The sequence below is a fragment of the Varroa destructor genome, unplaced genomic scaffold (assembly GCF_002443255.2).
Source record: "Varroa destructor unplaced genomic scaffold, Vdes_3.0 BEIS01000007.1, whole genome shotgun sequence".
Classification (NCBI taxonomy): Eukaryota; Metazoa; Arthropoda; class Arachnida; order Mesostigmata; family Varroidae; genus Varroa; species Varroa destructor.
In genome coordinates, this window is record NW_019211460.1 from 555073 (window position 1) to 580375 (window position 25303).

The 25303-nt window shown below is 39.0% G+C and overlaps 3 protein-coding genes across 4 annotated transcripts in view; 2 read left to right on the forward strand and 1 right to left on the reverse strand.

The window, feature by feature from the left end:
• LOC111253605 (uncharacterized) overlaps positions 1 to 13734 on the forward strand; it is a 30536-nt gene extending 16802 nt beyond the window's left edge. Inside the window, exons 2-6 of the mRNA XM_022813278.2 lie at positions 10197 to 10407; positions 10617 to 10819; positions 11151 to 11486; positions 12298 to 12420; positions 12780 to 13734. Of these exons, the coding sequence (XP_022669013.1) occupies positions 10197 to 10407; positions 10617 to 10819; positions 11151 to 11486; positions 12298 to 12420; positions 12780 to 12989 (1083 nt within the window). The 3' untranslated portion in view covers positions 12990 to 13734. The remainder of the gene's footprint in view (positions 1 to 10196; positions 10408 to 10616; positions 10820 to 11150; positions 11487 to 12297; positions 12421 to 12779) is intronic.
• Positions 13735 to 13879: 145 nt separating this feature from the next.
• Gnmt (Glycine N-methyltransferase) lies at positions 13880 to 19180 on the forward strand. The gene is made up of 6 exons (XM_022813279.2): positions 13880 to 15883; positions 16908 to 17064; positions 17314 to 17498; positions 17916 to 18112; positions 18318 to 18458; positions 18755 to 19180. Exons 1-6 carry the CDS (start codon positions 15835 to 15837, stop codon positions 18953 to 18955), a joined length of 930 nt encoding a protein of 309 aa, XP_022669014.1. The 5' UTR covers positions 13880 to 15834; the 3' UTR covers positions 18956 to 19180.
• A 709-nt stretch (positions 19181 to 19889) lies between these two features.
• Positions 19890 to 25283, reverse strand: PIG-O (phosphatidylinositol glycan anchor biosynthesis class O). Of its 2 annotated transcripts, none has more exons than XM_022813273.2 (3): positions 24497 to 25283; positions 23581 to 23719; positions 19890 to 23384 (listed from the first exon to the last, which is right to left on the reverse strand). In XM_022813273.2, the coding sequence occupies exons 1-3, from the start codon at positions 24941 to 24943 to the stop codon at positions 21277 to 21279; spliced, it is 2694 nt and encodes an 897-aa protein (XP_022669008.1). In that variant the 5' UTR covers positions 24944 to 25283; the 3' UTR covers positions 19890 to 21276. The 2 variants fall into 2 exon arrangements, with proteins under 2 accessions (XP_022669008.1, XP_022669009.1); XM_022813274.2 differs by having other exon boundaries at positions 23581 to 23829; positions 24497 to 24633.
• Between the last annotated feature and the right edge of the window lie 20 nt (positions 25284 to 25303).

The window sequence follows — 25303 nt, forward strand, 5'->3', positions numbered from 1 at the left end:
AAACGGTGGATGTCAATTTGCAACCTGTTACTGATGTGAGCTTTGTGGCCGGCCAGATCTCTATGTTCTAATCGAGCAGCGCGATGGCCAACCGTAACATATAGCTGTGATACGATTTATTCGGTTCTTTTAAGCGTATTCCTGTCCTGCTTCTTGTTTTAGCTGAGACCGATGGAGGGGAAACAACAGCCAAGTCGAATTTTAGGGTGAACGAACCGTAAGTTAGATCTGTGCCTCGGTGTCAAAACGCTGTTTTGTTATCTAGCTATGTGACATCATTCAACATGTTGTCACACTCGCCATCAATCTGACACGAGTGAAGGCGTGCTTGTCCCGTGACACATCTGGGTGTTGCTTAAGTAATATCGATGAAAAGGATAGATTGAAAAGAAGAAGAAAGCAGGCCTTCTTACAGAACCGATAGATAAAAGGTCTCTACAACAAACTCATTCCAATTCGAGATTCACTCCTCGTGCGATGGCGGTCAAGAAGACCACAGGGACTACAGTATGTTGACCCCCAATACACGATGCCAATTCCGAATCATTGATGACTATCCTCATAAATTTGCTCGACTTCGGAGCACATTGTATGCAGCGAGTGAAGAGCCATAACAAGCGTTTCTTGCAGATCGTCAATCGAGACAAAAAAAAATATAGGCTTCTCAAGAATACATACAGTATACTTCATTATAAACTACAGATAGAACTTTTTATTTCCTTATTAAAACGTATGCCGATAAGAGAGACCGGTGTAGGGCCTTCTACGGCTAAGCCTTTGACTGCCTAAAGCGGGCATGCTGCTTCTAACCCCGCCAATGACGTGTACCACGCAACAAATGTAATTTGATAGAGAAATGACAAAGAGGGATATTGATGAAGCCTCCTGGCAAAACTAATCACCTCATTATGAAACTTATTTCTGAACGCTAAGTTACCTGAGCCACACTGTTATCGAAATGATAACAGTGTGGACTTGACTATTCGCAAGATTAGCACGGAGCAAACAAAGTTTCGGGGTCGATTTTTTCTATTAAACTTCTATCATTTTCTATACGGCAGTTTTGTTTCAGTGGCTTGAGATCCATCTTCATGATGTGGCTATATTTCGTGCTTAATGAACAGAAAGAAACATGCGTCTTTGTTTGTAAGTTTGTTACCTGAATCCGTAATACCATGAGCCTTTGTGACCAGCAGTCCGATCAAACGGAGAGTTAGTCTACATACACGGGACACGGCAGACGAAAGTCGAAATCTTAACACTTTAGGCCTGTATGTAAGATATTGCCCGCGAAAGCGCGATTCATGCACGGCATCCATCTGCATGAAGGCTCGTTGAGTACTTGGTAAAAGCTGATTTCTTAGTTTCCTTCAGTTTTGAACTACTAATATGCAATACCGTGCGAATGGTATAAACAATTGAAAATATTGTACTAAGTTTTGCTGATCAAGGTGATTGCGTTTTCGATGATACTCCTCTACAGGCAGGCAGACGCGCAGACACGTTAAGTAACTGTGACAGCGAGCAAAAATACGACGAGTCTTTCAAGATAATTTTTAATCAATATTTACACAAGGAAGACAAAAGTGCAACGAGGAAACAGCCGCGTTCTTGGCCCTTCATTTTTTTTAGCATAGCAGGACATGCATTGCACCTGATCGGCTACCGTGGTGAGGTGATCGATGTGTGTTGACCTACGCCGACCGTAGACTGCTTTTCTGCTGATATATGCGTCCATGAGTCGATGCCGCAATGTCGCATTCAACGACGATCGTTTGGCGGGATGCCATGAAAAACAGCACAAGACAATAAGGTTACATTAGTGACGCAAAAGATCTGTTTCATATCAGAACCAAATGCCTCTATCTACGTCCTCGCACTATAACCAGACTGTCGATTTTTCGGTACCTGCTGCTACTCCTGATCATACAGTCTGCTCTCGTATTGCACTTATTGACATACTTAATCAGTACTTCACCACTAAGACATAGGTACTCGCTTTGTCTCTGAAACGATCGACATATGCTGTTGAATTGAGATTGTGTCCGTGGTAGTACGTGTTATCTTAAATTAAGTAAATGGTAGAACACAGGACATGCCATTCAGCAGATTTTGCCATTTTTTTTGCATTAATATTAGCTTTATTTTGCTACTCGGTCTTGTGCTTGTCACGGACCCAGATTGAAATAAGACGTCTGTAAACGACTCTTTAACTAAAGCTAGATGTTTGTGTTTGCTGATAGATCACCACTCACCAAATATTGATTGAAGCCAAGCAAAAAAAACAGCTATCGGAACCAACTTCTGCTATTGACGTAGTAGAGTAAAACCAGCAACTGCTTGCGTAAGTAATTAACCAATAGCTGACAAAAGGATCTATTGTCGTTATTTCGTTCTATCAAAAGACATTTAGCTACAAAGGGACATGTGTACCCATCACTCATGTTTGAAATCCTATGCTAAAATAAGTATCCAATTCTACGTGAAAATTATAAGTTGCTCCATTATAAAAATAAATATTCGGCTTTCGGTTTCTTTATTATTTACATGCTTTTTTTTACATGTTTATATCGCTCTCTTCAAACGGCACTTCGATGTGGTATTGGTACTAGATATAACACTCGAACGAACGGGGCGGTTGTTCAGCATTTTGTGCATCGGAAAACCCCTAAAGAATCAGACACTTCTATGCAGATCGCACTTCGTACCCAACATTGTGCAAAGCTACAAGCTAGCGCCTGATTGGTAGAAATTGCGTAGCACAGAAACAGAATAAAAATGGGTAACTATTTAGAGTTCTAAGAGAATAGTTCTTAATATATATAATGCTTTTGTACTACTCGAACCTGTTTTCTCTACGAACTGGTTAGTGTGCGTTGAATCAACTACTAATTGGAACAGAATCTCCAAGCCGTCGTCACCATTACTTCGTTGATCTGTACACGCAGCCCTATTTCGATGGCTTTTACATTACGTTTTGACCTCAATGAATGGCTGTGTAACATCGTTTGCTTTAGCACAGCAGAGTCGGCCGGCTCCAACACGCGGAATCTTCTGAGAGATACGTTAGCGTTTAAATGTGTATCTTACCACCCCAGGTCACCAGTCGAGAATCAGCTGTCGCTGAGCGAATTGCCACAATGTATTCCCGGTCGAGCAGTGTTAGATGCCATCGTGCACACCTTACAAGAATAACTGTGGAATGGAGCAATTTTTTTTCTAAGGAACATATGTTTACTGCTATCTAAACATCAGGCTAGATCCTAAAGGGGAATCTCCTTCCTACCAAAACGGGTGGCAAGAGCCCGCGAGGGGCTTATGATTCTGGACGGTGCATCACAGCAAGAGAGTCTACGCGCGGAAAGTTTCAATTCGTACGAGCAGTGGATACTCAATTATTGAGAGTCCCCAAAATTTGGCAAGCTTTTCGTTGATTTGACAATACAATTTGCTATTGACGTGTTTTCAATAACTGAGCTGTATTCTTCTTCGTATAACTTATTTTCGGCCAATCCTTCGAAGACAGCTTTTGGTAATACCTGTTAGTTGAGAGAAGAGACCAACTGGGAGTAGAAATTGCTGTCACTCGCTACTCATTCCGCGGGGCGATCGGGGGATTAAAACGTGCCTACGTCCCCCAAATTTAAAGCTAGAGCACATTCCTACGTCCTTCGAGTTCACAGGCACACATGTCGCGTCACTCTTGCACCATCGCGAGAGCATCATTAAAATAGGACAGGATGGCCCATGGATAGCGTACTTCACAAAGCATTGCCTTACGGCATACGGGAATATAATGGTTATTATATGGTTCTGTATGATATATATTGCAGCCGTTTCTAACATCAATATATCAATTAGGCTCATTTGGTTCGTAGGAGCATTTGTGTTGACTAAAAAGTCTACTAAATAATGGAACGTTTCAGATGTGTGCCTATGAACAGTACACTTGCGCACAAATACTTTACGTGCCGCCGATCTCCAGTGAAAAGGGGATATTTATAAACATGTTCGAAAAGCATTGAGAAGCTGCGAATGGAATTAAAAATCAAAACATTAAACACCGCATGCGTCGCTTAAATACGCTACGCATATTTGTATTATTGCGGGACACAGGACGTCTTAGCTATATTCGACTAAGGCAAAGCTAGCCATTGCAAAATGACTTGCACGGCTTACTCTTAATTTAATAACGACAACGATAACTTGACGCTCGGACCGAACATCCGATAAAACCAAAGCGGTTTCTCTTTATCGTAGAGAGCTTAAAAGGAAGGCTTCGCATGAATACGTGTACAAGGCTAGACTGTGACCTGGACTGCACACCTACCTGTCTGAAACTGGCCCCTTACTTCTGGATGGCTGAGCGACATTAACAGACGACTCCTGTAGAGTAACAGGCTATACATAGGGACTGTGTGGCTCATTGAGACGAACGACCTTTTTAATGCCGGTATCATCACGATACGTCAACCCCCAAGCGATTGTTCAAATAGACGATACAAACCCGATAATCACTATAATAATAATACATATTGTTCTATTCATTTTTATGATTAATCTATTTTAATGTCCCATTGATTGGGTGATAAACAACTTTAAGAAAGCAAAATCTAGCTAACTATTGATGGCGTACAATTTTATGGTGAAAGCCCTTGGAAACTGCCAATTTATCTCATGCGGAATTCTTAAGTTATATTTTTGTTAATATAGAAATTTCGCAAAAGTGCAGAATTTTTGGATATTTTTTTTTTTTCTATCTTCCAATCTGCAGCTGCGCGATTAGATGACAAATTGAAGATGCCTTCCTGCTTAACAGTTGCAAGGTCTAAATTTTCTCATCCATGCTACTGTTGCAGATATTTGTATATCAGTAAAATATAGATATTCGTGCTTACAACTACGTTAAGATAGCTGGATGGATAACTGAGAAACCCGATGTCGTCGAAGTCGACCCAATTCGCTGTTGTGCCACCCAAACAGACGCCCAGTGGCAGGTGAAACTGCTACACAAGCAGCCATCATCTAACAACTTTTTCCTCTTTGTTATCCTTGAAGACAATCGTGGGCAAAGTTAACGTCTAGCTGCCTGCCGCATCACCGACGTGACACAACGAGGGCAACCAATTAGGTACCCTGCGTTATGACATGCACTTTGCGGATGGGTTCTCTCTTTGCGGATGGAATTGTTGAAACGTTTGCCCATAGAACGGATCTCGCTATAGACTTGAACAGAAATAAGGTCATAATTATTTCATTAAAAGCTCCGCCTAATAAGTAGTATACTGCATAATTCATGATTAATAGAATAGGAAATCTCATAGAATATGATGAGCCTTACTACGTATACATTCGTTATAAATGTTTGTCGGAAGTAGCCGCTCGTTGGAGGTTATCAACAGAAGCCGTAAGATTGTTGCTAAAAGGTACCTTTCTTTCGCAGCTACTGTTACTAATAAAACTTTTTATCTATTTTTTGGAATAAAATTATTTATTTTTATGTTAAGATATATGTGTAAATAGATTCCTGGGTTAAAACTCCGAAATAGGAGACTGACGGTCGATTCGTTGACTATTGACCTTACAATTCAGCTAATTAGAAAGGCAAACCTTCGTATAGTTCTGTTACCGTTTTGTTGTTGCTGGACTAGTATCGTTTATGTTGATCGTAAGAACTCCCAATTCATGCAGATCTCATTTCAGTTCAATAATGAAAGGTCTCAATAAATAAGTTTGACTCCTTAGCTCGCATTAAGTTAATTGATATAATAACGAAAGACAACATAAAAAAGGACACAGACTCTCTGCTACCGTCACATGCTCTACTTAAATTTAACTCCGTCATGGCGCATGCTGGCTGGCTCAAGCCGCAATCGTTATGTTAACAGCCAATCTCTGGCTGATTACGTCTACAACAATGGCCAATCGTACAAGTCCGGTGAGTCTCAAAAAACACATCGTACCGGTAATCACAAATCTGGGTTTATATGACTGTTATCTCAAACCCTGATGTACTTCGCATAAATAAAAGGTTATCCTCATAGCTCTTAAATACAATGCTTTTCAAATAAAATCATATGTTATGGCAGGGAACGTGTATTCCCTAATGCTATAAATAGTCAAACACACAGTTAAATTTCTGTTTTGATGAGCAACTCGATTTTCCTCCATTTGTTTACCCTGCGTTGTCAACGCGCATCAAACCCGGGCCAAAAGTCGGCTGGGTCAAAAGGAAATCTTGCCAAAGCAATCAACATGTCTGAAGGTTGGTTATTTAAATTTAAATAGATGGAATAGAAGGCGCGCTAAAAGTAACCACGAAAACAATATATTATCGTAACTGATAATACATGGTTTTCGTGGCTGATAATAGATAAAAAAAATAACGAGTTGAGTCCGAAGCGGGCCAAAAGTTACTGAAGAAAATATTGCAACCATTGCTCACTTACCATTTCCTGCGCTTAGAATGAAGTTGTCAAACTGCCAACGTAGGAGAGACTCCCCTTATATATAGTTCTTTTGTGTATTAATAGAAACGAGTTACAATAAAACAACAGTGCTGAGCCAATTGTGGATATCGCTGTTAGAAGCAGTAACCTGAAAGTTCCGAGTAGGAAACATCGCAGATTGTTCTAGCATTGCAGCGGAGAGTACAGTCCCCATTTTTATCTTTATTTTACTGTATTGCATTGAAGCTAGAGGACACGTGGCTCATTTATTGAAGCCTACCAACATCAGATAAGAGGAAAATATATAATAGATCGAGCGCAGCTGTCTTGGATTTCATTGCCTTTCTTTGGCCAGCTTGTAGGACCGGGCCTTTCTCTAGAGCAAAATTAAAAACGAATGTTTTTCCACGAAAAACTATCACAGCGAAATGAAATTTTTGAGGATCTTCTTCTAATATAACGTAGTACCGCTTCTTTTAATGATTAGCGTCTTTTTTTTATTCGATCACACGTGTTGTATAATATCGTTGAAATGGATCGTTCATTTTACTGGAAAATATACAGAAATAGAGCCCTGTGCATTATCATTGGCGCTAACCGACCAACTTCGCAACGGAAAAATGATTGATTGTAGAAATTTTTTTACCATTTTCGCGCTCGTTTCGCTTTCGTTCGCACTCACAGCAACACCATCTATGAAAATTCTCTAAATCGAAGAAAGTCTGCTGTTATCGGCCACGCGCAACGTGACACCAGACTGCGCCAGGGGCGGCGATCGTCCATGCGGACAGTAACAGACAAGGGGCGGCCGGTTTCAATGATTTTGTCCTAGAGGTCGCTGATTCTTGACGTTCTTTGACGGCATTGTCCTCTCACTTGTTTGGAAACAGGACACCAGCGCGACCAAGGATCGGTCGATGACCGCCATTGCGGCCAACCTGTGGAAGCTTTCCTGCAGACCCGGCCCCTTGTGTAGGCCACCAAAAATGTGGAGGCATCAATCTACCGCTGTCTCTAATGCTATCACTGTTTTCTACCTTATATATACATAGTTACGAGGTGAATATGCTTTATGATAAGATTTATCTTTGTCCGCTATTAATGCATGTGGCAAATGCTTGTTTTTCCAAAGTAGTGGAAGGCGCTTATCCAGTACGAGGTTACCACAAGGTCAAGGACGCACATTGATCTATTGCCCATAAGAACACTCTTGAACAGTGTGGTTTAGATCATATACTAACAACGTTTGATCCGCTCACTAAGCAACTTGAAAACTATTAAATGCAACATGTGTTCTTCGACTTATTTTGTAAGGGCCAACACCTGTGAGCTCCAATACCCTGCCAACGGTCCATTGTGCATGATTTTATGGGAACCAATTTAAACGGAGTCGGTTAAAAATGAAAACCAATAATGGTAACCGTTACGCAACCATTATCGCTAGATTCACAGCTGAACATATTTTTTGCATTCGACGTGAACATTCGTCAAGCTTTCGGTGCTTGGCTATGACAAAATACATATAAAGCAATCATACTTCTTGCGGAAGTTCTCTGTCATTTGGATGTTTGAATCAAAATGCTCTTAGAATACTTTAACTTTTGATTGACAGTTGAATTGTACAAAGGTGTAGAATACCATATCGTCCAATATAAGGAGCTCAATTTTTCCAAACAGTTTTTCGGAGAAGAAGCCATATCAGCCATTTGAATAGGTAATAAAAGTCTCAAAACTAGATAGTTTACCTGTTAAAAAAACGTACGTTAATTTCCTGTGGTCAACGGCCAAAAAACAAGGGTACCCCAGAACGCAGCATATCTTCGTAACTCGTTCTGCTTCTCTGCCCTGGCTGTATAACGATAAGATTGGCTGACAAGCAGCTCCGTTGACGTAAAATTGACCTACTAAAATTCACTAATGACTGTGCGTAGTCGCATTTACTAAAATATTTAATAAATATACGTATAATTAGTAGTGTAGTGTTCGACGAGGTGGCTTATACGGGTAAACTTTTACCTGATCAATATCATTGGTTGCTAGCTCATGCGCCGGCTTTAGATTGCGCCGACTCGTTGTTTTGCCTCCGGTTCCAAATAATACGTTACTTTTCCTAACTGTATACATTTTCTTGAAAAAAAAAATAGCAGAACTAGAAAGGAGAAGATGCACATATTTAGCTTTGCAATACTAAATAGTCAGGCAAATATTCCGATCTTATTTAAACAGTTTGATCAAGGTATTAATTCACCAAAATGATAAACGAAGCGAAATTTAGAAAACAGACTCAATAATAATAATAATGTAAAAAAATAAAGTAACCATGTTGCTTTGACATCGCCTGCCACAATAAGAATAATTTAGTACATTAATTTGATTATCCGGAAGTGTACATTTCACTCATTGATATTTTTTATTTTATGTAGCTTCAACTGGAGAAGTGGTTGCAACGATAGAATTCGAATAAGGCGTAATGATAATTCATTAATGTGTTATGTTGGCTTGTGTCCTAAAGAAGGCATGCTTTGAATTCAATTACTTCTCTAGTGATAATTCTAATGCAAACAATCTCGATAAGCGTAATACGTCGATGACGTACAATTGATACTAGGCAAAACGTAAGTCAGTGCGTGTTCGCATGGCTCGAAGTGAGTATGACAACATTGTTGCCCCCCGTTCACATTTAAAGCAGCTTATTAATCGTAATGCAATACGCATACGTACTCTCTGGATCATCAAGCTTCAACTATCATGTTTGTAAAACTATAGCCATCGGCTACAACTCGAACGCTTCCTTCGGCAAAAACCAACGCAACATGTGTGGGAAGGCAGCCAGAGAGTCAAAGATCAGCGTCATCATCAAACCAAAACAAAGCCCACATGAGAAAGTTGTCTTCGAACCGAAACGTTCGTGTCTTTTATCTGCCAGACGGTGTCGCAGGATCTTCAATCGGTTTGCGACGCTAATGTTAAGTGAAGGTGCCGGATTGTTTTTGCAGCCAGTTACCCTTCGGCTATTTATCTAACACCGAGGTAAAATATAACATCCTTAGGTTCGACATAATTTATTCATATCTACTCGACTGAAATATAGAATGTCGCTCTTATATACACATATAGTGTATTAGAGTTTAAATAATATGCTTTAATGAAATTTTCCAGCAGTGAAAATGAAAATGAGAACGTTACTTCTAAAGGCTAGATACTCGCCTCAAAATAACATTTATTAATTTTTTGCTTCATTTTTGTTCTGGCACCGATTGCAAGTTCCTAATTTTTGTCCGCCATAACAGTATGCTTAACTGTATTCCATACTGGAACATCTCAAAATTGACATCACGCTTTACGTTTAGACGATCTGCCAGCTATAAGCCCATGCGTCGTTTAAAGCCAGCTGCTAAAAAACAACTTCATAATATCTCAAAATAAAGGTTTATCGTAGATTTAACGATACAGATTTTAGAGCCATAATATTAAACAAGTTTTTAGGTATGAAGGTGCAAGCATTTCCGGTGTACCAATATCCACATATCAACGTGGGAAGAAATACGATGTTCAATACTTAGAATGAACTGAAACCATTGTATTCAGCTACTGAGTAAAAGGGTTGTTATATAACATTTTGTTCTAGAACGTCTTAAATTGATTAGCCATATCTTGAAAACCAATCTATTTCTTCATAGTACATCCATATCGACGCAAGAACCTATTCTATAATAGGTGGTGATATAACCTTTATTTGTTTTACAGATGGTGGTATTTAGCTGTGATGCCTGTGGCGATTCCCTTCGTAAGAAGGACGTGCAAAAACATTATCAGTTCAATTGCAGACGTTGCGAGAGTCTAACTTGTGTCGATTGCAAGAAACAATTTTGGGGAGATGACTACGTTGCTCACACGCAGTGTATTACCGATGAAGATTTCAAATATGGAAAAGTCAACCAGCATAAGGACGATAAAGGTATAGCGGCAATTTCACTTTGGTTCAGCGGAAATCATTATGCATACGACAAAAAAATTGTTTGTGCTACTGTAGATATTCTTTAGGTAAACGAGAATCGTATCGGAAAATGTTTTTGCCGACGGATAGTAGCCGCGGGCAAAAATGACTACTTGTTATATATGAACTGATCCCAAACCTAAAAGCATTATCGTGTAATCCTTTCACAGGTCAAATCAAGCAGAATCAATGGCGATCGAACATAGATGCTCTTTTATCTGATCGATCGACAGACAAGCGGTGGACGCCGATTCTGTTAGAAATGCAAAAATATGAAAATGTACCGCGCAAAAAGAAACCTTTTATGAACTGGTGCAAGTGTACCATGAAACGATTTCCGTTAAAAGTTGTTGAGCATGTCTTCGATAAGTTGGTATGTGTATATTAATGTAGAAGTTTCTAGCTTTTTAATCAAATAGTTGAAAACTTTTTTATGTAATGGATGCTATTCCACGTAATTATGTGGAGTAGTGTCCATTACAACTGCTCTCGCGTCGGGACACATTGAAAAACCATTTGTATAACTGTAACGGTCAATATACATAGGAGTTCTATGAACCTTGGCTTGTCACTGTTTTTGTATTGAAATATACAATATATTTAGCTTAACCAATCGATTTCGTATTTCGTTCAGGCATCTTTGGCCTCCCGACATAGCTCTTTTTAAAAATTAATATCAACGCATGATTTGTCTTCATTTGAAGCTTGAAATAAATGCAGCGATGCAGCAGGCTCAGCAAGGGACAGGTTCAACACGCAACAAAACAGAAGAAGTGCAGATCAGAAACAGCAACCCAGCTCGACTCACTGAGGAAGATATCGACGAGATGGAGGTAGACACCAATGAATCGAAGAAAGGAAGTAAAAGAGATAAAAAGAAAAGCAAGCAGCTCAACGGCAATACTGAAAATAACAATAACGCCAATATCAACAATAGTCATAACAAAAAGGAACGGAAGCAAGTTGAGTGTAGCGAACACGAAGACGAAATGGATTGTGACAGTAGGATGGAGCATGAACCACAGAAGAAAAACAGCAAGGTAGGCCATAAGAAATACTGTGTATGTGCTTCTTTAGTATATCTACTCTTATATACGCTTGGAACAATCTTGCTCGTTAGTTGATCTTGCTCAAGCTTTGAACTGATATGAAATCTATGTATAGCGATGTTATTCCACAAACAGAACAAGTTTGCTTAATAACAATCCCGACAAATTGTTAGAAAAATAATAACGTGTGATTTAAAAAAGAAAAAATGTTCGTAATAGAGTAAATATGCTAAATGCTAAGTCATATACATTAGTGTTCCTTAAACTGTCGAAAATTAAGTGGTATGTTAAGACTAAGTAGTCTTATGTCAACGGAATTATAAAAGTTAGTAACTGTAGTAATTTTATAAGCGAATAAATATATATTATTTCTTATATACAAACTTATATTTAAAAAATCGTTGGAAGTTTGTCTTAACTTGCTCTTTGTTAAATCCCATAATTTCTAGATTTTTATGCAAAAACTTATAATAAGGTTATTTTCTTATATGTGAAGCTATGCGTACATTTATATAAGCTCCTAATGCAAAAAGATTTTGTACAAAATGTATATGCAAGTTGTTTCTTAGGTGCGCTATGAGACTATAGTTATAAATCTGCTAACTTATGGAGTAACATCTGAGTAGAATTTTAACCGATGTATTCAAGTAGTGGCACTAATTTTTGAAAAATTAACTTTTTATATTCACACAAAATATTCAGTATTATCTCCCTAACATTAGGTAAAATTAAGCTCACGCCAACTTAAAGACTCCTCTAAGTTAAGATGAACTTTATTTATTTTCATATTTACTTATTACAGTGTCAACAGCCGGAGGATGATGATTCTGAGCCAAAGATAGTGAAGTTTAAACTAAAGAAGTGCATAGTTTATATCCTTCTCGCTAAACAAGAACCCGTCAAGATGACTCGGATTCTCAGGAAGGTGAGACGCTGGCAGTCAGACTATGAGACCGACAAGATATACAAGCCGTGGTATATGAAGCATAATGAGAATAGGTAGCATGAATCCTCGACAACGACTGGCATTATGCAAGGGATTTTTTAAAATTTCTTTCGCTATTTTTTTTCTTTAATGCAGTTCTTTTTTCTTGTACTCTTTGTTTTTAACGCTCAATATATCGATAAATTGTTATTGCCTGGCAATAGTTCCGACAATACCGAAGGAACAAGAAATTAATAGGTGGTAAAACTTAAAGCTATTGGATATCATTGGGATCATCAATGTTCATGGTCTACATAAGTGTCATCATTGACTTTACAACCTGCCCTTTTATTTAACAGGTTTTAAACGAATACGACCAATTCCTGGAAGAAAGAAAAGCGTCTGGGAGCAAGGGAAGAACTTGGTCACAACACGAAATCTCCATAAAGGTCAAAAAGATCGTAACAACCAGTAAATTATTTAAGGAAACGAATGGAGCTATCCAGTTATCCCCTATCGGTAAAGCAAAATATGCCAGTCAAGACAGTGCTGCAGTGGGATCCGATTAGGTATGTGTGAATGATTAGGATTAACGAATTAATTAAAAAATATGAAAAGCTACATATAATGTTCGAAACTCTTCACAACGTGCAAGTGAGAAGTATTTCAAACACATAAATAGATGCTAGTATTAGTGTAAGTTTATAATTACTCCTTGCGGTCTCATATTTTGCATGCGAAACTTTGACGGCAACACAACATTAAAGTGTTATGCACCTTTTTAAGCATACGCTTGTGTCTCCAAATTAGAACAGAAGCTTCATCACTTCTTTCTTGATAGAGTAATTCATTTAAAAATTCTGGGTATTTCTCTTTTGGGTATCGAATGGGGAAACTCTGTTGTGGCCGTTGGCAAAGTTTTTAATACATCAGAACATACAGCACATGCAGAAGATAGTGTCCATTGGTCGAACGAAAGAAGATTAGATAGCATACATAGGTATGTTGTTTAAGGTATTATTATTTGTGCGCATGAGAACAATTTTTATGCAATAAAATAATTCATGATAATGTGGTACTATAAGTAATTTATGAGTAACAGCGACATGGGGTTAAATGCGTAAAGAAAACGAAAAGTCTGCATAATATTATAATAAAAAATGTTGTTGTTAATATTTACATATAAAAATACTCTTTTCTTTCTTCGATTGTGTGCGTTACAGTTCACTATACAAATGGCAGTGGCGCGTCCGAACGGTGTACCTTTGACCTAATAGCAAGCTAAATAAAAAAAAAGGCGAAGGTTTATCATTATAGTCTATATTTTGATAAAGTGACACTTTAACTAAAAGTATCATATACTGCAGCTTATTCGGGTATTCAATAATAATTCACTACAAATGTGGAAAACTTTCTAGACATATAGCAATCTCCACTTGCTTTTTAAAAAGCACTGAACGGCTAGCAGCAGTTCTTTTATTTCAACAGTTTTTTTCCGCGAGCTTCAAGTGTACGGTATCCTAGTTGAATTCGTGAATTTAGAGATCCTCATGTGGAAATTTATGCGATTCGAGTTCTTTTTTGATGAGCAACAAGGTAGCATCGCTCTCGAGGACAGTACAATTATGAAATATAACAGAGCGGACGTTGTTGCTTCGAGATCCAAAATTAACTGCGTGGCTCGAAGTTACGTCTATTCGTACCGAATTCCAGTTATTACGCTAATTGTTAAAAGTGTCAAAGATCACACTCGTATCTGATTCTAGACTTAAAGTGTAATCTCCTCTTGAGTGTTACTGTAAATGTTAACAGTTTTAGGTGCCGTTTTCCACACATAGAATACGGTTAGCGTTTATGCGTCTCAGTGACCACCCAAGAAATGCTTATTTCATGATATCGTGTAGGGCACTAGGTTTATTTTATCAATGCATTTTATTAAACACAGTTATTGTGTAGCATATATGGTAGATTAACACCATTTGCCACAACTGAACAGCATGTACGGTCTCAATGCAAGTTCAAAATATAACTTAGCACAAGCTCAAAAGTGTGTATAGGTTTGTTAGATAATTCGGACCTTTTGGGAGGTCAATAGTTGTGTGTTCGATTTTGGCCGCTAGCAGATTCGTTTACAGAAGTTAAATAGCAACCTCCAAACCTTGCTACTACGACGCTTTGTGGCCTGGACTTTGACTAACCAATTAATGAAAATGATTTCACCTGTAGAAACAATACGCGTAGGTAAAAAGTACATAAAGTTCAGTTAAAATCTTGCGAGCTTAGCATACTCAGATAATTCTATCTATTTCTGGGAAATATAAAAGCAGTCTATATTGAATGCAGTGGCCCTGTCAGCTTGATCTTCATTTTACTGCTGTTGCAATGGATAGCAGACTAACTTCTCAGTTCTACGGTGAACTAGTACTAACTTCGGTAAACTTATCTAAATATGGTTTGTGATAGTGACGTTATGCGAAGCAGCTCATTTTCCCCCCACGTGTCTCACTCTCCCCCGCTCGAAAAGTCACTTTTTTGTGGTTAAGGGCAAGTGTAGCTAAAATCCTTATTGCATTTGGAATAGGATAATCGCGACCATCGATGAACTAACTTTAGATTTCTAATAGGCTCTGATCCACCATATTTCACATCAAATTAAGTCAGTCTGTTTTATTTTTACACTAGTATATGTGATTAATTAAGTGCCGTATAAAAAAAAAGATGTTCTTTCTACTTCTTTATAGACATTATTTAAAGAGATAGCATACCGGAGCGGCGACTGGCGACCTAAACAATTAAATAGCATCGTCCTTGTTATATTTCTAGCGATTTAATGGATTGTATATTACAGCAAGGGTCTAAAGTGTCTATCCCACCGTGAAACATTGAACCTCGTTATAAATTTATCGACGATTCTAGAGTAGGAACGCCCTCTAGTCATCGTCGGTAAAGCATGACGGAGAGCAACCATTCAAGGGTACAGCTAACGACTCAAGATAATCCTCTTCACGGTGATTACAAGTCGACATAAATGCTGTTAGAACTAGACGAGACAATACTACAATTGATAAACTACGCGCTACTGATCATCTTAATGAGATATATGTAAATACAGTGCGACAGAGTTGAGAAGTAGCAGTGATAAAATTCGGTGGGATATCTCTCAACAATAGCAGTGGCGCTGTAATCTGTTGACGACACGAACAGGATTCGATTGACAGTGGGGGCGAGGGAAAATGCTGTAAGCTTTCGATATTTTTAAGCATGAATACTGTGTCGTAGAACGACAAAAACAACAGTTGTCTAGCGCTTGCCATTACCCACAGGTGATAAAGTAGTGAGTCAGTACGTCAACAGCTTTAACAGTAAGTTTCACAGAACTGTGAGTCGTACCAAGAACACCAACTAGAAGGAACTATGGCTGATGGGGTGTATCACACAAGATCACGCGGAGTTGGAGTTGAGGGTAAGATTTGAGATCATATGCACTCGAGAATCATTTCCGATGTCTGCAACCCACCCAGGTGTCTGACTACGAGATATGTGCTGCTGTAAAAAGCACGATTTATTAAAGGCCTGAGGCTATTACATATTACAATGCAGAGTAATATTTTTTTCGTTCTCTGATTGCTACAGTACAGCAGTCTAGGGCTATCGTTGGTAATAACTTGAAGTTTCAAGTTTTACATACGATACCGCCATTAAGTGTTGCTTTAGACGGCTGGCCTGCAACACGAATATGTCTGCGCCCGGCTTCGAATCTAGGCCACTTCATATGTTCTACACCCAAAGGGTTTAAAGGAAGACACAGTATTATTGACGCGGAGACAGCGTTTATTGAGCAGATTGAATAAAATCAACCGTTCAACAGTTGCATTAGGTGTATGCTTCCGAGTAGATTCTCATAACATCAATGTTTCATTTTTGTCTGACTATAGCGACATCTATCGCGCTTCTTTGGGCTACCTCCAATGTTTTTTTTACATTCATTTATTCAAATATTCGCAATTTTTAATAAATGCTTTAATGTTATGTCCAGCTCTCCATCATAATTTCCAACTCTGAGCACAAATAGGATTACCGTTTTGGGAGTTAAGCTAGCTTTCGTTTTCGTTCGGTCTGACTAATTTAGCAAACAAAATTAACTTTGAATGAATGAATCTTAATGCCTGTAATGTCACAGGGTAGCTATGTGATTTCGATAAGGAAATAGGACTTACAACATTGTAGAAACGAATAGCAGACAATTCAACGCAGTAAGTGCTAACATAGTCACTTCGTAGCCATAGTAGTGGTGTTAATAGTGATGAAAAAGAGGTATACGGAACGCAAACGCAACGACTGAGATATCAGCGTTCAGAGAAACGAAGAATCATTTGAAGGCCTGGCATTAGCAGTAAGACGAAATTGATAAAAATACGCATTCTCCTATTAGCAGTAGAGTCCAGTGTCGTGGACGTGGTTATTTATGAATTTCACAATTAATCCAGGTATCCCTGATCAGTATGCTGATGGAAAGGCAGCTAAGCTGTGGGAGGTTTACATCGGAGAGAAAAACGACAGAACAAAACACTACAAAGAGTTTCTTACGGGAAAATTGAGAGAGCTTGGCATTCATCATGTTCTTGATGTCGCTTGCGGTACAGGGTTAGTAGTTTGTAACTCCACTAGTAACATATAACGAAGTGTTCTCCGTGTGAGTAGTACTTTTGGAAATAAAAAAAAATCTGATTAATAATATCTCCATCTAAACTATAAAATCATTTCGAACCACTGTGGCACGTATTTTATTAACCAAGGTAGTAAACAACCCTCTTATGACCTGTATCAAACTATTGTAGACCTATTTTTAACAGCGTTTTTCTGTGATGTATGCACATGTACGCCGTACTTCAGGATTGATTCCATAATGCTACTTGAAGAAGGCTTCCGTGTGACCTCAACTGATGCTTCCGATCGTATGCTTAAATACGCTTTGAAGACACGCTGGAATAGACGGAAGGAGCCCGCCTTCGATGATTGGGTTATTGAAGAAGGAAACTGGCTTACTCTACCCGACGACATTGTCAAACCGCCTGGCGGTACGTGAGTCCTCAATGTTCCACAATTTCTAGTCAATTCTATCATTACTTTTACCGTTAGCATGCTATTCAACCCTCGGATGCCAAAAGTTTTACTTGCAAACGATATAACAGATAGCCTTTCCAAATGGTCTGAATTTTCGGTCTCAGAAGACCGTTTAGATACTGTTGATCAATATGTTTATTTGACACTCTGCGTCTATACTTAATTTGTGGACACAAGTAACGGGAGTATTGGACCAAAAAGATTTCAACCCATATAAAAACTTAGGCTTGTTGACATAAAATAAACAAAAACAGATATTCCAGTAAAGAAGTTCATATTTTTTTATGAAGTTTCCTTCAGTTGCGTAAAATTATATTTTTATATTGAAAATACTTTTATTTCTAGCATTACGTTACGTTATGATTTTACAGGTTTTGATGCTGTTGTGTGTTTGGGTAACTCATTTTCGCACCTGCCTGATATCCACAAAGATGGACAGACACACGTGCGGGCCATTCGCAACTTTTGGGAAATGATCAAGCCTGGAGGCTACCTAATTATTGATCATAGGAATTATGATTACATCCTTGACAAGGGCAAAACGCCACCCAACTCCATATATTACAATGTATGTAGTGAAAAAACTATTCAACAATTTCGCACAAATGGAGCTTACTTTGTCTATTGGTCTCAATAAAATTGCTATGCATTCATCTGTGATGGGCATGCTAACAGTGAGATTCGAATGACTTTAATGTTACTTAAGGATGAAATTCCTATTTAAATTCTTTACTATGCTCAATATTTCTGCTTATAGAATCGTTTCCTTACAGTCTAAGCATATCAAATCGATCGAAACGGGGGTTCTCCTTCTAAACAACAAGCCGCACCAAGTTTGCCTCGATTACCACATGGACGTCAGCGGCCTTACCGGAAAGTTTGATAAGCAGACAGATTCGGAATTTACCAAGAAGGTGAGTAACTGACTAATAAGTTTTTGGCTCTCCACAAATCTAATCGTATGATGAAATGCAAGAGGGATCAGAGTATTCGGTTGTCTATTCATTCTAACCTATTCAAGCGGAGGTAGATTAGATTTACAGTAGTGAAGAAGTGTACAGTTGGCATTATCCTGTCGAAGACGAGAAGTAGGAAGTTACAAGCACACGCAGTGCAAAATATGGTTGAAGTACCCTAGTACGAAAGGCTGGTTGAAAGTTCAGGTAATTATATCGCCCTTATAATTACACAAAGTTCTTTTTCTCTATAGGGTCGTTATGATGGCGAACTAAGTTCGTATTTTCGATTGTCGTACTTCCCACATCGTCTCAAGGACTTCCATTCGATGCTCACGGAGGTATTCGGTAAACAAGTCCGCCATGAAACGTACGGAGACTTCCAGCCGCTCCACGCTATCCAGGACCCTGCCTTCTATATCCACATCATACAAAAACAAGGCGAATCAAACTAAACACCTTCAGTGTGAATATGGCTTTAGGCACGTTTCGTTAAATTTAGTAGGACATGGGTGATGTGCTGATTCGGAAAAATTACAGAAGATTTGTTTAATCAACATTAGCTGTACAAGAATGTTTGTAAGGACAAAGACTTTCCATTTCCGCTTACGTTTGAATACTCCGACATACTAGCGTTTAAGCAGACCGCATATGCTTAATAAATGAACTCCAAATGTTAAGTATGTGTGTTTCGGTACTTTCAGCAGGAGTCAACGTTTTATAATAACCGGTGTAATCTTAGAAAATACTCGAGGTACAACAATAGTACATAGATCGTATGTAAATTCTCATCGTTCATGATTTGTTAGAGCATATAGACACCATGTTTAATATATCTGCTGTTGAAAGAGGTTCTAAATTTTCAGTGCTGTTGGTGTCCAAGCTAGCACTGGATATTTTGAAATCTCATTATCATGTCTAAGCAGGTTATATAAACTCTTCTGCCAAACATTTTGTACCTTTGTACTATGAGTACAAAGCTAAAAAAAAAAGTGTTGCTTCTGTTCTGAGCCATAGCTCTGTATCGCATATTGGGATCATTAAAATGGATAATCTTTTTCAATCTGTAACTTGGATACTGGAGCAATTGCAGTACATTTAAAATCGTAGGGTTAAAGCAAAATACATCTGGAGATTACTTTTTATTTGCAATTCATTAAGCGAACGCAATATGTATACTTTTGAGGTTTCAGATACTTCAAGAGGCGAATATAACACTTTTAATACGCGTGTTCTTATAACACTTTCTTTTTATTTTTTTTACAAATTCTTGCGATTGCGTTATGTTATAAGTGTATAAAGCTAACTTGCGTTTTCATGTAGTTGTGGCATACACATATATCATTGATATATCGACAACGGGACCGTAGCAAATAAAAACAACGTGAATATAATAAGTTTCACTTTCCATTTGTATTACAAAATACCATCATTGACTACATGTATTCAGCTATCACCTCTAGGGAGTATATTGAAGGTCTTACTAAAAGCTGAAAACCTACGCAGAAAGTTCTTGACCTTTAATATGTGGCCGCATATGTAAATGTCATTTAGATCACTTCACAGTTTCTCGTTATTGCATCAGCGCCAACGAAATTCGAACTGGTTAATTAAATAATTGTAAAATAATGGTAATGGTAGTAATAAGTGATTGCGCATCTTTAATATGATTTTACTAGCGTAAACCGCCAAAAAATTACAGCATGGTTCTCCGCCAATATTATAAAATAGTATTCTAATTGCAGAAGTTGAAAAGCTGTCTCTTGGCTCATTGCTTAAGTAAAAATATCTTTGTTTTGGTAAAGTAAAACAAAAGCATTCATTCAGTAATTCATTTGGCATTACAGAGTTTACAGTTCTATTCTTACACTTTAAATTGCATGCGTTCGATATTATTTACGTGACGTCGACGTCACGAACGTCCCCAATAAGGCTCTCTACCTTGAACTACAGTTTATTTATTAAACATGAGTAATATTACATGTCCGTGTGCTACCAGCATTTGGCTTGAAGTGACCTTCGGATATCAATGAAACTTCAAAGTATGCATCGATATGCTATACCGATATTTTGTTGTGGTACACACATTAGAAACGATTTAGTAACAGTTAACAGATATGCTCACAGTAGCGCCCCTTTATAATATAATCGTGAGCAAAAGCTTAGGTAGGTTTTTGCACTACAGGCACCTATTTGTCCTTCAACGAAGTATAATATACCCAAATCCTAGGTAAGCAAAAACCTTTTCATCAATGGCAAAGAGCACTAGTGTCTAGAAAGCATTTGCTGCCATTTAAACTTTCCTGTCACGCTAGAGTTGACAGTCAACTCAAAGCATGCTTTTTGTGCAACGGACACTACATACATTTATATTCGATAATACAATGATAGCATTCCATTGTATATACGCTAAGTATCTGATATTAATCTAGATTTTGCCCACAACTAAGCGAACGGTGGTAGTACCCTGCGCTTAAATACGATTATCAACTAATCCTACTATATTTCATATACACCGTTTTTAAAAGCAGCAAATGAAATAGTGAAATAAAATGCTTGCGAAGTGTTTCTAGAAATAGTTCGAACCTTCAAAGGATCAAGGACAGTCTGGTAGAAACAAGTACTCGCTGACCGGCGGCAGGTGCAGATTTCGAACATATTCTTTTGTTCATTGATACCTGAAAAAGCTTTCCAACTCGTTGTTTGCGATTGTACTTGGTTAACATTATTTAAAGACAAGTGGCAAAGCAGCATTTGAAGTTCCACGTCGCACTAACTATTTTGCCTTAGGCTTTTTCCTATTGAATCCCGACGTCGTAGTCGAATCTGACCGCGTAAAATGTTGTGGGATTCCACCGTTCATAAGCACTCCCAGATGATGTCGGAGTGACCAACAAGCTGAATTTTGGCATATGATTCTACCTAACGTTACACCTAAAAGAAGGACGAAGCATTCCACAATAGCAAATAGAAGTCTCATAGCAAACACAGCCCACAGCATCAAATGCTGCCGCAGAATGAAGCAGCTGAAGCACTGTGACGTCATTCGAAGGAGAAGAATTGCTACAAAAGAGCTTTTAGGGAGGCCCCGTCTCAACACTGATGGTAAAAGAAAGGCAATCAGAATGTGGCCGCTAAATGTGTTCAGGATAACGCGAATACCTGGCAACACGAGACTATTTCCTGTTGTACCAATAAAACCCGCCCTCCATTGAATCTGTTGGAATGTGTGTTGATGCCCCGTTGCAAAGAAAACATTCGACATCAGCGCTACGGCTAAAGCGCCCTCTAACTCCTCGGGAACTGCCCTATAAATATGCATAAGCAAAAGGCAGGCTGTAGCAACTGTTAATGAAGGTACTCGAGATGGACTCGTGTAGACGCTTAACATTAACGTTAACCCAACGGCATGCAACAATACGTAATTCAGACGCAGCGTTACCCGATCCATCGCATACTTTCGGTGTAATACGAGTGCTAGTTGAAGGCCTAAAAGACACAAGAAACTTGCGTTTGGCAGGTGTTCTTTATAATTGCCAAAAGCTTTCAATTTCGCTTGATCCTGTATATGCAAGAACCAATAGGCAAGCAAACAGCAGGCACCAACATTTAGTAGTACAGTTATCGTCTGAGCTCCGATAGAGTTTGCATAGCTTCCGGGATCTTTAAAACCAGTTTTTATGCACCAGATAGCTACTCCAACCAGAGCAACGACGCAAACCACTGCGATTATTACACCGAGCGGATCCATGATGTGCTCATCAAGTCTAGCATCCGGCTGACATCCCTGCTCATAACGGCATATCCAGCCGTACGGTGTAAAGATTCGTATGGCTGCCATAAGTGCGATTATGACCAGTAAGTTACACCAGTTGTGACGACTTGCGACCATCGCAAGGGCAGCTAAACCCTGGAGGAAGTATAAGCTCGCTTGGTCTTCGTTAATAATAAAGCTATTTGAGAAATAGCCCAGACACGATACCCCAGTTGTTAGGATAACCACCCAATTGTACATCGCTTTTTCAGAGAACTCAGGGGGCGGTACTATCGAATTGCTATTGTTGTTGCTGTTACTAAAGGCATCTTTCCTCGCAGACAAGACTGCGATAAGAGTAGCAACTGACAAATGCAGAAGTCCGAGGCCCATGAATGGTATGTTAAATACGGTAAACACACTCCGAGCGACAGCTTGTACCTGACTTAAATACTTCGTGGCGGCACGGTGTAATGAAGTGGCACTGAGCGAATCGTTGAAATTAACTGCGAGAACATCCCATAGCCGGTTAAGCTGATGGGCTTTATGGGTATGTGGTAGCAGTTTCAGTAAATGACCTGAAACATTGACGTAACGTTGGACCTGTTGAACATTGATCCATAGGGCAATAAGTTCGTTGCCCAGAGGTGGTTGTGAAATGAACAAAGGTTCTATGACACGGCCTAAGCTTGAAAATGGTATAGGCAGCCCAAGAAGCAACGATAGGGTAGGCACTAAATCTATCTGCGACACCTTGGATTCATCTAGCTCAACGTGCCGCACAAGAGGTTGCGACAGTGAAGCCTTTCCATCAGTTTTACCTGATGCTGCAGTCGTAGCAGCACCACCAGGCGCATACATGAATAAAGCTGCCGTGATCTCATCCTCAGCATCGCCCCCGTGATCGCCTGACAGCGTCATTCCATGATCTCCAAGGACTATAAGTAAGTCTGTTTCATGTAATTGGCTGCTTATGTTTGCAACGACCCGATTCATTTGACTAAGTTTGCTGGCCATTTCTGGGTGGTCCTGATGATGCCAGTGTCCGCAATGGTCGACGCCAAGGAAGTGCGCAATCAAAATGTCAACATCGGACTTGGCTAGTTCATCGTAGATGTGCGAGATGATACCTGCAAAGCATAGAAAGCAGAAAAGCAAAAGCAAAACATCAGGCAATCATTGAAACTTAATTCTATTAAAAATAGGGAATTGATAAGAAAATCATTGATTAAGATAAGATTGAACGATAGATATGTAAGTTTTGAATGCGTGAGGTCTCCGGTCATCATAAAAATGAAACAGATATATCTCACGTCACGTACATACCATCATCAACTGTGTGGAGGTCGTGTACAACAAAAGACGGGAATGGATAGCTTCGGTGGAAAGCGCCGGGTAAGAGATTCATCCAAGTGTCATCTCCAAGAAACACTATTCGTTTGCCATTGTCAGCCATCTGACGAATCTAAATTTTGAGGAAAAATAACACTATATATCTTATAGGTTCTAACATGCCTTAGGTGAGATTGTATGTCTATTCTTGGAATCATGCGTAGCAGATGGTCCAGTTAATTTCTGCAATTGAAATGGCAAATGCAATATGTAATACAAAATAGGAAATACAACATGTTATAGAAACTCAAGTAATTTCCTAGTCTTGTACGTAACAAGTCCAATTGGACCTGGGTGTGGCAGAACCTAGTGCCTGAGAAGGCTCACCCTTCCTTGACTATTGGACTGTTGGATCGAATAAGATTATTCGTCATTAAAGTTTAATGCAAGTAGTAGATATCTTAAGGTGTCGTTGAAAAAGGCTTTGCCTTATTACAGATACCTATAGTATTTCCAGAAGAAAGGTTGGAAATATTTAACGAATGTATATAGTATTGGAAGTAAACATTTATTTCTATTAGCTACAAAATATGCAATTCACGGAGACATATTTTCACTTGACAGAGATGCGAGAAGCCACAGACTTTTCTCTAACGTCAACTTATCTCTCTAACCAGACGTTAGCGTCCTGCCGATATACAGAAAGACGCATTTGCACAAATTGAACAATTGAAAGTAAAACTCGGAAAGCAAAGTTACTTAAGGCAATTAAAGTTAAAAAAGTTTGTTAATAAAGTAAATAATTCTCATTCCTATTCCCAAGTGAAACTATGCTCTACGCTAATCGATCGCAAAGTACATGTACAGCAGGTAGCTGCAAGTGTAGCCATGTTGAAAGGTGTATACTAACTAGGTTATCTTCAATGATTGCCGTTTGATAAAAGTTTGTCGCAGCGTCGATGAATGTTGGCATTCCGCCGGTCATGAGAGCCGTCAGTCGCTGAAGAGTCGTTGTAGGCGAGTCGGCGACATAACGCGCATGATATGTTGATTGTGGATAGCGAAAACGAAGTTGTTCAAAAATTGGCATTTTGTTCGCCCAATGCGCGTGGATATCGTCGACAGTGACGGTAAATTCGTATTTTAACGCATCAATAATCAGTATGACTGTACGGTTGAAACGAGGCTCGCTCCAACATAGCCCTTGAAGCTGGATATTGTGAAAGTCTCTGAGGTCATGACAGTCTGACTTTTTCATCGAAAGGTTTCGATGCAGAAAAAAGCCCCGGCAAAAAAGGTATGCACCAAGAAAGAATAGAAACAGAATTGACCCGTAGCGAATGTTGGGAACCGGCATCGTAGATATGCAACTAAAGTACTTTTGTTTAGAAGAAGTCCAGTATCCACCTTATTTACTTCATCGTTTAATTACCGGTCAGGTCATTTGGCCAGGTCCGAACACCACTTCGATCGTAATCCAATGTGCGGACACTAGAATTAGTGGAATCCGTGTTTCTTGAACCCATGAGGCTCCTATCTTCTGGAGCTTATCGTGCGAATCACTCAACACAGCCACAGTATTCTCTCTCTCATAAAAAGCAGTTTAGAAAAACTGGTGTTTTCCTTTTCGTAATGAAACAACGTCCCGTGTTTACACACGCACTTCCAACCGGTCAGTTTCCCGATTCCATTCGACTGTTCGAATGTCGTGGTTTCC